Source organism: Euleptes europaea, chromosome 19 (assembly GCF_029931775.1).
Source record: "Euleptes europaea isolate rEulEur1 chromosome 19, rEulEur1.hap1, whole genome shotgun sequence".
Classification (NCBI taxonomy): Eukaryota; Metazoa; Chordata; class Lepidosauria; order Squamata; family Sphaerodactylidae; genus Euleptes; species Euleptes europaea.
In genome coordinates this window covers 30753512-30768697 of record NC_079330.1, presented here as the reverse complement: position 1 = coordinate 30768697, position 15186 = coordinate 30753512, and the positions used below count along the sequence as shown (strand labels likewise).

At 45.5% G+C, this 15186-nt stretch overlaps 1 protein-coding gene across 1 annotated transcript in view; it reads left to right on the top strand.

Annotated features, from left to right (window-relative positions):
* Positions 1-15186, top strand: part of BCAS3 (BCAS3 microtubule associated cell migration factor) — a 698169-nt gene that overhangs the window by 653932 nt on the left and 29051 nt on the right. The window contains exon 24 of the mRNA XM_056864967.1: positions 3590-3757. Coding sequence (XP_056720945.1) covers positions 3590-3757 — 168 coding nt within the window. The remainder of the gene's footprint in view (positions 1-3589; positions 3758-15186) is intronic.

The following is a 15186-nucleotide window of genomic DNA, read 5'->3' as shown; positions in this document are numbered from 1 at the left end:
TCAGGGGCAGACTGCAACATCCTTCATAGCTCCTTGTCTCACCCCATGAGTAACAAAACCAGAATAAACGGTGCAAAACAGCCTCTCTGAGCCTGACCTTCAGGTTGGGGAGAGCGGGGTAGAAATGTAATAAATAAAAAAGGGGAGAATAAATTATGCAAAATCAGGTTAACGATGCAAATGTGCTTAATTTGGGCACTGTGTAGAATTCATGGTGTTTGGATTGCTTTGATACAGAAGTGGGGGAGGTTTTTTCACCCGGACAAGCAGAATCCTGCACAGCTCTGTGACTATTAGTTGCTCTTCAGCAATTCAGTGTGACAAAGAATGGGAGATTAAATCAGGTGAGGATTAATTCCTGGCCAGGGACTGAGTGAAGCCGATAACCTTAATCCAAAATGCAATTCCAAAAGCCAGGTGCCAAACCAAGGCTGAAGTGATTAAAATCCTGCCAGACGTACATTGGCCAGGAAGGGCCCACATAAACTAGGGTTGCCAGCTCCGGGTTGGATAATACCTGGAGATTTTGGGGGTGGAGCCTGAGGAGGGTGAGATTAGGGGAGGGGATACTTCAATGGGGTATAATGCCACCTTCCAAAGCGACTATTTTCTCCAGGTAAACTGATCTCTGTCGCCTGGGGATCCAATGTAATAGCTGGAGATCTCCCTCTACCACCTGGAAGTTGGCAAGCCTACGCATAAACCCATATGCTCCAATAGCCCCAATTTTCTGGGACTTGCCCTAGCAAACTGATGTCTTCAATTTGCCTTTTGGAAAGATTTGGGATCTGTCTTTTAAAACTTTATTGAGTACTAGTCTGCTGTTCATCTTAATTCATGGTTCTGCCTCCTCCAGTCTCCCAAAATTTAAATCTTTGAGAAAGAAACCTTTGCTAACCCCCCCCCCCCCGAGAAGTCGGTACAGCTCAGACTGCTGGGTGGAAGAGGGTTCAATTCTCTTTAACCCCTCCATCTGCAGGTGGGATTGCCAACCTCCAGGTGGTGGCTGGAGGTCTCCTGGAATTACAACTGATCTCCAGGTGACAGGGATCAGTTCCCCTGGAGGAAATGGCAGCTTTGATGGGTGGATTCTATGGCATCATATCCCTGTTGAGCTCCTTCCCCTCCCCAAATTCTGCCTTCCCTAGTCTCCACCCCCAAATGTCCAGGGATTTCGCGATCCAGAGCTGACAACCCTGAGTATGTTGCAGGCAGTCTGCCCGATATGGTTGCCAGGTGCCTCTTCGCCACCGGTGGGAGTTTTTTTGGGTGGCGCCTGAGGAGGGCGGGGTTTGAGGAGGGGAGGGGAGGGACTTCACAAGTAGCCACCCGTGGCAGAGACAGACCTGGAACCCAGCCCCCCCACCCCGCAAATGGCTTTCATAGCTGGTGGCTGCTTGGGCAAAATACCTGAGGAATTCAGAGAGAATCCAGAAGAGTGACAATAAGACCATCAACCCTTTTAGCAGGCGGTTCCAATGTTTGTGCACAGTTTGGACCAAAATCTTGGGCACCTAGCAGTTCCTTGGTACTTATAGCTGTTGAGTTCTTTGGACCCTTTTCATGTTAAATAAGGATGGGGGATCTGTTCCAGAGGCTCTTCGAGGGCTCCCCACCCTCCTGGTTAGAACATGATGATGGGAGATCAAGTCGTTATCACGTTTCGAAAGTGAGAAACCCAAACACCCTCGCCCTCCTTTTATGCGGGCTTCTGAAAAAGAACACACAAATAGCTTTTGATGCTTTGCCAAGGAGGCTGCAGAGACGCCCAAATCAAAAACTTCAGAGAGTCAGACGGACTCGAGTGCCGGAGATAGCTTGAGTGAGCGCCGAAGAGAGGAGGGCAGCGTTACCTCCCCAATCAAGGCCCAAGAAAGGGTTGCCAGGTCCCTCTTTGCCACCAGAAGGAGGTTTTTTGGGTAGAGCTTGGGGAGGGCGGGGTTTGGGGAGGGGAGGGACTTCATTGCCATAGAGTCCAATTGCCAAAGTGGCCATTTTCTCCAGGTGAACTGATCTCTATCGGCTGGAGCTCAGTTGTAACAGCAGGAGATCTGGAAGTTGGCAACCTTATGCATTAACTACGGTAGCCGTTTAGTAAAATCACATTGGAAAAGGGCCTTGGCTAAGTTTGGTAGCCCGCCTCACAGTCCTTAATATGATAAAGATTTGTTTTCTCATTTACAGATGTTCATACAACACCATATATATATTTTTTGAGCAGGCCATTAGAGTTTCAGATAATCTCTGCGCTTTGCTGTTGCAAGGCTTACCCGTCTGGCCCAAGTGTTTACCACTGATTATCGGCCCCGTACTTTGGACGTTATCGGAGGAAGGGATTCCTGCCGCAGGGCCTGGTCCTCTCACCCTTCCTATTACTGCCTGTCAGAAGCCCCGAGTGATCGCTGAAACTGTACAGTCATTGCAGAAGTGCAGATAGTTTCTGACGGCTGATCAAAGAGGAGCACCAAAGGCCTGATAACCGGGGATGTGTTTTGGGCGCTTTTAACTTTTGAGAAAACTCCGGCGTTTGCATTCTCCTCTGCTCTCCCCCCACCCCCGACCTCAGCAGGCTGGCGAAAACCAGGCCTGCTAAGCGCTACGTATTCGGTTACCTAATTGTCGAGCGAATTGCATGCCATCCCCGCGCCAAAACTGGAACTGTAATCTCATTCCAAGCGGGAATGATTTAAAGTAAGCCTTTGCAGGAGACTCGCTGTATAATAGACTTGAATAATTTTAATTTGTACTTTGAAGTGATCTGGGGTCCACAATCTAATCTTTGCACTTAGTCGAACGCCGTGTCCTATTTTTGAATTAGGAAACAACTGTGAATTAAGAGAATGATTTTTTAAAGTAGCGTTTCTGGAGAATGTATAGGTTTTCACTCTCTCACGTCAGCCAGCATCTCAGTTCCCGAGGCAGGCCAATGCTACAAATGTCCCGATTTACCAGGAACGATCCCTATTTTCTGATCCCTCATAAATCACTGTCCCAATTTCAGTTGATGGCTTGTTAAAACTGTGATAATGTACTCGTTGCTAGAGTCGTCGTTCTTTAGGGATCAGACCCCTTCCTAATGCCTCTGTGTGGATTTGCATGTGCCGTTTGTTTTTTAGTGCGCATGCAAATAAAAGCATGCACATGAACAGTAAGGTCCTGTTCTCTGACCCTGCAGCTGCTGTACTAAACTGTCAGACAAATATGTTTGTCTAGTATATCTTCAGTGGAAAGAACAAGCATCCTTTTGGCTTTTGAATCAGTGCAGGAGTACAGTAAATGAATCCAGCACACAGAAGAGAGAGCGAAGCCATCACAAGTGTGTAATGATGGGTGGAAGTCTTGGTGTGAGAGCTGAGGTGTTACAAGGGAGTTGCTATTCCACCTGTGACATTTGTTGGCGGGTATGTGCGTGCAGCCCTGACCTGGGTGGCCCAAGCTGGCCTGATCTTGTCAGATCTTGGAAGCTAAGCAGGGTCAGCCTCTCTCCCAGGCATGTTTTCTGACGATCTGGCCCTGTTGGCCCAGCCGATGCCCTGCCTGCCTCTCCGGCTGTGTTACCAATCCCGGGTCTCTTGTTTGTTTCTCTTAGGTACCTTCGATCGAAGCATGACCCTTCTGGAAGTCTGCGGGAGCTGGCCCGAGAGCTTCGGTCTGCGCCACATGTCTTCCATCGAACACACGGACGAGGGCCTTAGGGAACGGCTGGCCGATGCCATGTCTGAATCGCCCAGTAGGGACATAGTGGGATCTGGAACAGGTACACAGAAGAGGTGTGATCAGAGATCACATGCGTCTCTCACCCAATGGTGATTTCCTTTCACTAACTTATAATCTTGATTTCCCCTTGCATTTTTATCCAGTGATGAATGCCCAGAAGCCACATCTTCCAGGGCGCTGAAGTTTTTTGGGGGGAGGAGGGGAAAGAGATGAGATTGTCCAATGCATTTCTGTCATTGGCAGTTAGGGGGAGGGGATGGCATTGGGAAGGTGCCCACAGCACAACTTTCTGGCAGAGGTTCTAACTAAACAGAATGCCAGAGAGCTGTGATCAGGCCCTTGTAAGGCAGGGGAAGGGTTTCTGTTAGGGGGAGCTTAACCCTTTCATCTCATGCCTCTAAACCCATCGTTTCCTCCCAGAGAGCTCATTGCAGTGGGAAAGGGGGGGCAGTTTAAACTGTGGATGGGAGAAAAGGGTCGAACACCTCCTTCCCCGTGCAGCTCTTCCATAATCTCCAAGGCAGCTGCTAATTACCTTTCCCCCCCCCCTTTATTAAAATTGAGAGATCCTGCACAGCCAATGAACACATGAAGCTGCCTTATACTGAGTCAGACCTTTGGTCCATCAAAGTCAGTATTGTCTACTCAGACTGACAGCAGCTCTCCAGGGTCTCAGGTGGAGGTCTTTCACATCACCTACTTGCCTAGTCCCTTTAACTGGAGATGCCAGGGATTGAACCTGGGACCTTTTGCTTGCCAAGCATATGCTCTACCTCTGAGCCACAGCCCCTCCTAATCACACAGGGAATCTCTGGTCAAGCCTGATTTGACACTAAAGGAGGCCTTGAAGCAGGTTGTGAGTGCCTGGGGATTGGTTCTTGGAACCACCTCCTTCTCTGGGGGGCGGGGACTAGTCTCTTTGTGAGGGTCTCAGCTTGAGCCATTTCTGGTTCCCTCCTCTGACCATTGGCCCAAGTGGCACAAGGAATCAGCCCCTGATCAGAAGGCTCAGTCCTGCCCCACAGCGTGATGTTCCGAGAGCATCCACTGGCTGCTACTAGGTGCCGAGCAAATAGGCCTGGCTTTGGCCAGTGGTTCTGCAACACAGCAAAGGAAATGCGGATTTAATTTTGCAGTTCCCAAACCTACCTGCACTGGGTTGTTGCTCCCTTTTCGGTGACATCTCTGCTAAAGTGATTGCCGATTGTCGACCCCTGACATGTGCATGATGTGTCCCCTTCTCCCCATTCCCACCTATTTGGTTCTCCCTTGCGCGATGGCACTCTGATTCTCTCCAGGCTCACGGGGGACATGAAAATCAATATTAGCGTTTTTAACTTCAGCAAGTGTTTCAGGCTCTGGGGAAAGCGCCCTCCAAAGATTTATGCCCCTCCCTTTCTGCATTCCACACGCATGTCACATGCCTCCCACATGTGGCAGGCACAAATTGGCAGTGATGTTCGGCTGAAGGCCGCCCTGTGTAATTATCTGCCTTCGACAAAGTGCTGGCTTCCATAATCCAAATTAATCCATCTTCATCAGTGTCCATTATTGTGATAAATTAAAGGGCCCATTAACATAAATGGAACGGCACTCCAGAGATCGCGCTGTGCTCAAGTGGCCTTGGGGATGAGAAAATGCTCACAACGCATTGCAGCTCCTACCGTTGGGATTTGTGTTAACCAAGTGCTCTTCCCGCCAATGAGAAAGAGTCCAACTCTGGGTTGTGATTGACAGCCCAGGCCAATGCCAGTGTTGAAACAAGCTTTCCATGTGGTATCGGATCCTCTATCTGGTGTTCTGGAGGAGAGAAAAAGGAAGAAATACTTTCAGGTGTGAGTGGTTTGCAGCCATTTCTGTGTAGTGTGAAGTATATTGCTTGCCATCGAAAATGGGGATTTCGGAATTTCATTGTTCTTCATTCTTTTTTCTTTTTTTAAAGGATTTAGGCTTCTGTTTACAAGATAGTTTCAGAGGGTCTGCAATAGAACAGTTCGATTCAATCCTCAAATGTAGATAGAAGGCTCTTTATTGCTGATGCATGCCCTTCATGAGCAGACAGTGCTAAGAGTTAGGTGCACCAGAATTGGGCATCTCACTGATCCTATAAACACCTATAGAGGAGTTAGTCAGGGCTGTCTTCTTGCTCCTATGCTTTTCACATTCTATATAAGCAACTTGGTTAGTTCACTTAATGCACCAGAACTTCATCCACCTAAACTGGCGAAAAGGCACATCTCTGTTTTGCTTTATGCGGATGGTGCTGTGATCTTATCCAGGACACCAGTGGGATTAAGGAGAGCGCTTGCAAGAGTGGCGGTGTTCTGTGAAAACGAACGATTAACAATCAACTATGAGAAAACAAAAGTGATGGCCTTTGGTAAACGTCCTAGAAATAGGATTTGGAGTGTCTATGGACAAAGGTTGGAACAGTTCAATTCAAGTCCAGCTCACAAGATAAACTCAAAAGATACCATTAGTGGGTCAGATGCAATAACTGGAGGTTGGACCATTGGGTTTCTCAGGACCAAACTGGCTTTGCTTTGAGAGTTGTGTGTTTGGAGCTCCTGACCATGTTTCAAACTTAATTTTCAGGCATATGGAGGGGGGGTCTTCTTCAGATCAAGCCTGTAACATGCGAGGGTTTAAACCACAGAGTTGCTGGCAATTCCTGGAGAGGACTGACCTCACTTCCAAGTTTTCCCTGGAAGTGATGTCGCGCCATTGGCTCAACAGTCATTTTTCTTCCACTGCCTCTCCAAGTGGGAGGCGCAGGCTCAGCAGCTGTACCTATTGTCCAGGATATATGCACAATCAGTTCAGGGCCTAGGAATCTTGATACATTCACAGATGTGGGGGCTGCTTTTCGTAGGCTGGATTCACATAACCATTACAAATGACCACTGTGGGGTCTCCCACCTTCAGTCTTACTTTTTTAATTTACCCCAGACAGTGTATGCTGAACTTGATATGAATACATGAAACTTCCTTACACTAAGCCAATATTAGCTGCTGTAACTGGTAGTGAGTCTCAAGGCGTACCTACTTGAACAACATGTACACGAAGTTGCCTTATAGTGAGTCCCAGCACTGGTCTGTCAAGATCAGTATTGTCTACTCTGACTGGCAGCAGCTCTCTGGGGTCCCAGGCACTTCCTGGGATCCTTTAGCTGGAAATTCCAGGCATTGAACCTGGGGCCTTCTACATACGGAGCTCAACAGCTGATCCAATGCCCTGCCCCTAAGCTAGATCAACCACTCATTCGAATTTGGGATTGACCTCCTTTTGTAAACCCTGGGTTGACTCTTGACCTAGATATATACTGAACCATTTGCAAGACTTTTTAATAGAAGAAAATGTGACCTCAAAGCAAAGAATCTGACTTCTCCTTTGTAGCTTTAGATCTGAAGAGGGATAAAAAAAAAATCCCTGTGTATGCTGATTCACAATTTACAGATGACTAAACTCCCCGACAATAATTCAGCAGCTGACTGACTCCCTTAAGGAGCCAGAGTTGCTAGGCCTCCACCCACTGGCCTACCTGAAGGTCCCTCAGAGGGTTGCCAGCCCTTTGGCGACAACCCTTTGGCAACTGCCCAAAGGCAGGACACCAGGGATGGTTCACTAATGAAGTTATTGTTTTCAGTGTCTTATCAGCTATGACCATAAGTAAATTAAAGGGCGCCAAAAATTTTCAAAGGGTGTAAAAAAAGAACCCAGCTTGCTGGGGGCAAAGGGAAGATGACTGGGGAAGGCACTGGCAAACCACCCCGTAAACAAAGTCTGCTTGGGAAACATCGGGATGTGACGTCACCCCATGAGTCAGAAATGACCCGTTGCTTGCACAGGGGACCTTTACCTTTACCTTAAAAAAAAGGACATTTACAAAAAGATCACTGCACAAGTTCAGGCTGTTTCAACAAAATTAGAAATTGGTCATTTGTTGCAGGTGCTTGAATGATTGGATGGGGCAGAAGAGGTGGCCATTCAAGAAGATCAGTTAACTCGGGGGGGGGGGTCTTGAAAAGGGAGCTGAAGGGGGAAAATGGTTTTGTAAATCCTTCCTCAGCCAGAGAGGCAGCCAATCATTAGCCAGCTGTATATCTCATTAAAACTTTTGCAGTGCTCAAAACTGATTAGCAAGCAGAAGTCAAGATAAATGGACTTTCTCTTACATTACATCAAAAGAGAACCAGCCTTGTCCTAACCCCACTAATATTTACTCTGTTGTTGAAAGCATTTGTCTTGCTTTTATTTCAAAACACATTTTTTGCTTAGTCTTCACTTTCTCTAATGCTTTTCCACCCAGTCAGCCGGACTAAATGATCGCAGGGAAGTCTTTGTCGAGGAACAGCATAAATTTCTCCCCACAACTGGTTTTCATATTTTGCAATAAGTTTGGAATAAATCTTTTAACTCCTAGGATGGGCTTCTTTAACTGTAATGGCCACTTGTGTAAGTAAGATGGAGAACGGATTCTCGCGTTAGGTTTGGTGTGGCTTGGTCATTGATAGGGGACAGTGAGGCCTAATGGCTAATAGGCCGTTTTTTCGTCTAAAGGTGCCTTGGTATGTACTTTGACCCACATCATTGCACTTTGACCCAAATCAACCTGTCTCCACCAGGTTGGAAACATCCCATAAATCATCTCTAGATCCTTACAAACAAGTTCACCCTAACCCTAACCCGCATCCATCTACCCAGGTGAGGAATGGAACAAATAATTGTCTGTTCTCAATGATCAAGGCCTTTTATGCAGGGACGTTTTCCCATGGTCACCCCAGCCGACCACTTTGGGGCTTCCTTTTGATAATGTGGGCCTTTTCCGCCCATCAGAGGTCGCCACGCTCTCCCCGCGCATTTTGCCTGTGTTTTCCAGTTGCTGTTTTAGCAAAAGGCATGGGAATAGTGAGGCAACCTCTGACGGGCAGAAAAGTCATGCGTAATCAAAAGGAGGTGACCGCCGGGAAACGTCCCTGCATAAAAGGCCCAAGGGTCTAACTACATGTCACATATTTCCCTAGGTTATCTTCAGGGGTGTGAAATCAAGCATGTATAGCGAGTGCTGTGCTGAGAACTTAGTCCCATGCATGCATGGGCCCAATTCCAATTGGCACTGCAGCGCATGTGAGGAGGCGGCTTCCTCATCCCCCGCACAATTTTCCTGACCTGAAACAGCTGTAGAGGGGCGTTGCTTACCCCTCTGGGGGCTCCACCTGTACTGATAAAGGACACCTAGTTTCCCCCAAATAGCACACCTCTCTAGGTAATGGAGGTAAAAAGGTAAAGGTTAGTTCAGGTACTCTGCATTTTCACTGGCCATGCAAAAATTTACTCCTAGTAATCCCAAATTCTCCAGGTATTTATTCCAGGGGAAATGCCCCTGTGCAGAGTGATTTGAGAATTCGGCTGCAAATACTGTGCATCAAGAGAGCAGCGTATCTAACAGAAACAACCCGTGCATAAAAGGCCAGAGATGGTTTGCTGTTGCCTGCCTCAGCATGGTGATCCAGGACTTTCTTGGTGGTCTTCATTCCAAGTACTAACCAGGGTCAACCCTGCTTATCTTCTGAGATCTGACCAAATTAGCCCAGCCTGGACCATCCAGGTCAGGGCTACCATTGTGTAGATTCTGCTGATTCACCACACAAGTGCAGAAACTAATATTTGGTGCAGAATTCAGCATCCTAAGAATTCTTGGAGGTATCAGTTTTTGGAGGTGTCAGAGACAGGATATGGTCTTGACACTCTGATCTGTGGAACACAGGCAGGGTGCTGCTGCAGACATCTTGTTTGTGGGCTTCCTAGAGGCACCTGGTTGGCCACTGTGGGAACAGACTGCTGGACTTGATGGGCCTTGGTCTGATCCAGCAGGGCCTTTCTTATGTTCTTATCTAAAAGGGCTCCTCTTACATCTCAGTATCCCTCCAGAGAAATGGGGGGGGGGGGGGCAGAATAAGATCTAGATTTTAAAATGCCACATAAACCACATGTTGCATGTCCAAGTGGGTCTCGGGTTGTGCTGGATTCGCACCCAAGTCCCACTGAAGATAAATGTGAGCTGCTCACTTGCCAGTTTCTGGCCCCAAATTGCCCTCCCTAGTCCAACTTGGATGATCTTATTTTGACTTCTGGTGATGCATGGCTATAATTCCTGTTTATACTTCTTGAACTCTTTGCTGTCTAAGTGTTTAAAAAATGTTTTGAAAGATGTTTAGCACAACGTTGGAACTCTCAAGCAAAGGCCATTGAAACAAGGGCAAGTTGAGGGGGCCAGTCTGAAAGGCAAAAACTTCCAGCCTTCAATCAGAATGCTCTTTCCAAGCTTAAGAATCATTGACCGGGTCAAAGATGAAACCAGAACAATGAGATAAACAGGGAGAGGTTAAGAAGGATTTTCTTGGCTCCTCGCTCACTGAATGGAAAAAGACAGAAGCCCCATTCCTTGAGCAAGCGGAGATTCCACATATTTGGGGGAGGGAGAAGGATCACATTGCCTCCCTGCACATAGATTAGTGTACTGGGAAGGAAGCTGGCATGGAATTAGGGTTGCCAACCTCCAGGTGCCACCTGGAGATCTCCCGCTATTACAATTGATCTCCAGATGACCAAGATTAGTTCCTCTGAAGAAAATGGCTGGTTTGAAGGGTGGACTGTAGGGCATTATATCCTGCTGAGGTCCCTCCCCAAACCCCACCCTCCCCAGGCTCCACCCCAAATCTCCAGTTATTTCCCAGTCCAGAGCTGACAACCCTACTTAGAACTCTTCTCCCTGACATGCTAGTGTTCTACAAGAAGAGAGGGCTTTATTTAACATGGGGAACAGTCAAATATGCTATTCCGTCATCCCCACCACTGAATTCTATGATGCTTTAGACCTACAAGGGCTCTACCACTTGCATTTTCAGAACACGGGGAAGCAGAATTTCCTTCATTGGCTGCCCCTACCACAGTGCTGGTCTACACAGTTACCAAGGGTCCCCACCCCCAAGGCTAAAAGCAATAATAATGAAAACATTATTTTTACTTTGGAGTGCAACATCCTTTAGTCATCTTAAAAAAAGGTAAAGGTCCCCTGTGCAAGCACCGGGTCATTCCTGACCCATGGGGTGACGTCACATCCTGATGTTTACTAGGCAGACTTTTGTTTTACGGGGTGGTTTGCCAGTGCCTTCCCCAGTCATCTACACTTTACCCCCAGCAATCTGGGTACTCATTTTACCGACCTTGGAAGGATGGAAGATTGAGTCAGCTACCTGAAACCAACTTCTTCCGGGATCGAACTCAGGTTGTGAGCAGAGCTTGGACTGCAGTGCTGTAGCTTACCACTCTGCGCCACAGGGCTCCTTAGTCATCTTAACTGGTGCATTAATCCAGAAAACTTTGATGTGGGACTGTTTCAGTTAGCGAAGACCAATTGTCATTGGTGGGACTATGAATTATGGGTGCCCTTGTTGATTTTGGGGGAGCTGCTCTGATGCTGTCATGGTCCACCTATTGGAAATTGGAAGAAGAAGAAGAAGTTGGTGTTTATATGCTGCTTTTCTCTACCTTTAGGTAGTCTCAAAGCAGCTTACATTCACCTTCCCTTCCACTCCCCACCACAGACACCTTGTGAGGTAGGTGGGGCTGAGAGAGTTTGGAGAGAACTGTGACGGGCCCAAGGTTACCCAGCAGGCGTCATGTGGAGGAGTGGGGAGACCAACCCGGTTCACCAGATTAGAGTCCACAGCTCATGTGGAGGAGTGGGGAATCAAACCCGGTTCTCCAGATTACAGTCTACCACTCCTAACCACTACGCCATGCTAGCACCACACTAGCAACAAGCAGTTGTATGAATGGAAGACATTTGGATTGTGGATTGGATTAAAAACCTAGATCAAAGAGCAATAAAATTAGAAACAGCAGATTTGGAAAAAGATTGACATAATTGCCTATGGACTAAAAAAATCAGTCAAAAATACAACGCAAAATAGAAGCCATGTAATTAGAGATGGGTTACTCACATTGTGGAATCTACCCGAAGAAGAGGTTAGTCCTCCAGTATCCCCTATAATGTCCCCTTTTGAGGCATACTATAATAAGAATGTGAGAAAAAATAATGATTGTATAACATATGGAGATATGATAAACTCTCAAGGAGAAATCAAGTACTGGAAAAAGATGAAAGATGAAGGCAAAAAAGTGCAACGGCTACTATATTTTCAACAACTTTCAAGATTAAAAAAGAACATTCACATAGCAAGAGGAGTAATAAGGTGATGACTGAATTTGAAAAGGTGATAATGCAACAAAAAGAACATTTATTAGGACAAATTTACAAGCTAGTACTTCAATTTGACACAGAAACAGAACAAGTCAAAACTTGTATGGTTAGATGGATGCAGAACTTTGAGGAAGAAATATCTATTCACCAATGGGAAACTTTATGGATGAAAGATATAAAATTTACAGCCAGCCAAACATTAACCTGAGAAAACTGGTATAAGATGTTTTATCAGTGGTACATTACTCCAAAGGATATCAAGAAGATGGATAAGAACTGTAAAGGGAAATGCTGGAAATGTAAAGAGGTGGATGGTACTCTTTAACATATATGATGGACGTGCAAAAAGACAACGAAATATTGGAACCTAATACATGCCGAAATCCAGAAAACGTTCAAAATTAAATTTACTATGGAAGCAAAGAGTATGCTATTAAGCATTTTACCAAAAAATATTCCAAAAAATTTGGAAGAATTGTTTAGATATATGATAATGGCGGCCAGAATTACATTTGCAGCAAAATGGAAAGCAGAAGAATGTCCATGCAAAGAGGACTGGGAAAGCAAGCTAGCTGAATATGCAGTAATGACAAAATTAACAAACTATACGAATAAAATACCAATTGAAGAATTTCAAGATAAATGGAAAGCATTCTACTTATATTCTTTAAAAATGAAGAGCAGAGGAGGTTGTTGAAATCCGACATATGAATTATTTAAAATCTTCTTGATATACTGTATTAAAAAGGTGTTGCGAAGGGGAAAATATTTAAACATATTATGAACAGATGATAATATGCAAACTCAGTTTTTATTATCTGGTATTTTTAGAAACATATAACAGTAATCATCATTGCAAGTTTTTTTAATCTATTCTTATCAGTTATTGTATAGAATATCTTATGATGTATGTTAAGATATATTATTATGATAATCACCATTTGATGTGATTATATCACTATTTACTGTTCATAATTGTTGCTATCATCATATTTTGTTTATTATATCATTGTATATTATATCATATGTACCTTTTTTCTTTTTTTCTTTGATGTAATTGTAATTGTTTGTGAGGGTTTCAGTTTTTTTCCTGTTCTGTTTATACTATTATACTTTTATAATATTATAAAAATATAATATTAAGAAAAAAACACTCTGGTTCAGAACCATGATGGTTGCCTCTGGGGGCTTAGATAATTAAATATAAAGCTGGGAGTCATCTCCATATTGAAGATAGATCAGCCTCTGTACCAGAGGGCTGGAGAATGGCCAGTGTAACACCCATTTATAAAAAGGGTTCCAGGGGGGATCCAGGAAATTACAGGCCAGTTATCTCAACGTCTGTTCCAGGTAAATTAATGGAAAGCATTATTAAAGATAGAATTGTCAAGGATCAGATGAGCATTCCTATTATATTAGGTGGTTTGGAACACAGGCAGGATGCTGCTGCTGCAGTCGTCTTGCTTGTGGGCTTCCTAGAGGCACCTGGGTGGCCACTCAGTGAACAGACTGCTGGACTTGATGGGCCTTGGTTTAATCCAGCATGGCCTTTCTTATGTTCTTATGAATACTAGTTATGATGCATACCTATTCTCTCCAGGATCAGAGGAGCATGCCTATTATATTAGGTGCTGTGGAACAGGCAGGATAATGCAGCTGCAGTTGTCTTTGTGGGCTTCCTAGAGGCACCTGGTTGGCCACTGTGTGAACAGACTGCTGGACTTGATGGACCTTGGTCTGATCCAGCATAGCCTTTCATATTTTCTTATGTTCTTATGTAAGATACCCAACCCCAAAGTTCTGGATGATCTCATTCAACATTCTCAGATAGATATTGAATAGCATGGCCAGACACACCACAGGACAAGTGCCAGCCTGCTGATTCTGGTCTTCTGGTAAAAACTCTTTTGTGTCCCATCAGACAAGAAAGACTTAAACCACAGAAGGGCTGCTTCCTCAGCTCCAACTCCATATTTCAGCCGATGGATAAGAACGGAGTGGTCAGCTGTGTGTCAAGGGCTGCTGAGACAACTAATAGATCTAAGAGTATCAACAGGTATCCCTGTCCAACTTTAAATGAAAATCGTCCACCAGTGCAACTAAAGCGCTCTCGGTTCCAAACCCAAGCCCGAAGCTGGATTGAAATGGGTCATGGAGAGATGTGTACTCCAAGAACCGCTACCACATGCTTTGTCACCTTCCCCACTCTTGTTCTGTGTGCCAGGAGAACATTGGATGCTTCATTTCAAGCTTTTGACCTCCAAACTTCTGATAGCCAAGGTACAAGTGATAATTCACCTGTACACCCAAAAAGGTTTCTTTTTAGAATGCAAAACCACAATGGTTACTTGTCCAGCCATCTGCATGACTTGCTGTTCAAAGTGTGCTCCTGATTTGAAGGTTGTGATGGAACAGGGATTCATGCTGGGACATGACAGGCCCTACCTTTCGGAGGGTAGGTAGTCCTGCTGCACTTCTGCATCTAAAGGGGTTACACCACATTAGATTCAGAGACACAGCATGATTACCCGTCCCCAGCAGATTCTTCTTGGGGGGGGGGGGCTCAAGCAGAGACACAGTAGGTAGCCTCCTCTGCAGAAGGGTGCTGTAGGCTCATAAGAGACAACTTATTTAACTAACCAGCAGTTGTCTTTTGGTACACAGTTTGGGGAATGTCTGATACCCCTGGATGCTTGCATTTTTAAAGGATTTAATTCAATTCTGCCCCTGCTATGTTTGCATTTCATTCCTCCAAGAATGCTTTTGTTTGGAGTTTTCTCTCCTGCAGCTTCCTGCTGCTGAGTCCGTTTCATCTTCCTCCCATCCCATCACTCCCCATGTCTGTTTTTCTGTCTTGGAAGTGCAGAAATTCATATACCTGCCGTCAGCAGTTATAAACTATTTTTGTCCTGCAAAGTCCATTAAAGAGCTTTAAAAGCTGGCATCCCGTTGGATTTGTCCCTCCACAGCGCTGAGGTGAGGAAGCGTGTACTTTATACGACTCCCCATAAGCTTCCCAAAAGGAAACCGGCCATTCCTCGCTCCAGCTCCGTTGCCAAGAGGTGCATTTTTTGGCTTTCGAAGTACTTCCAAATCGCTGGAATCTTGGCTATCAGCCATTCTTAAGCCTCCTCGGCAGGGGAGAAGCAACAGCCTGATCCGAACGTAGGCAGCTAAACAAGCTATTTCCTCTTCCCGGCTT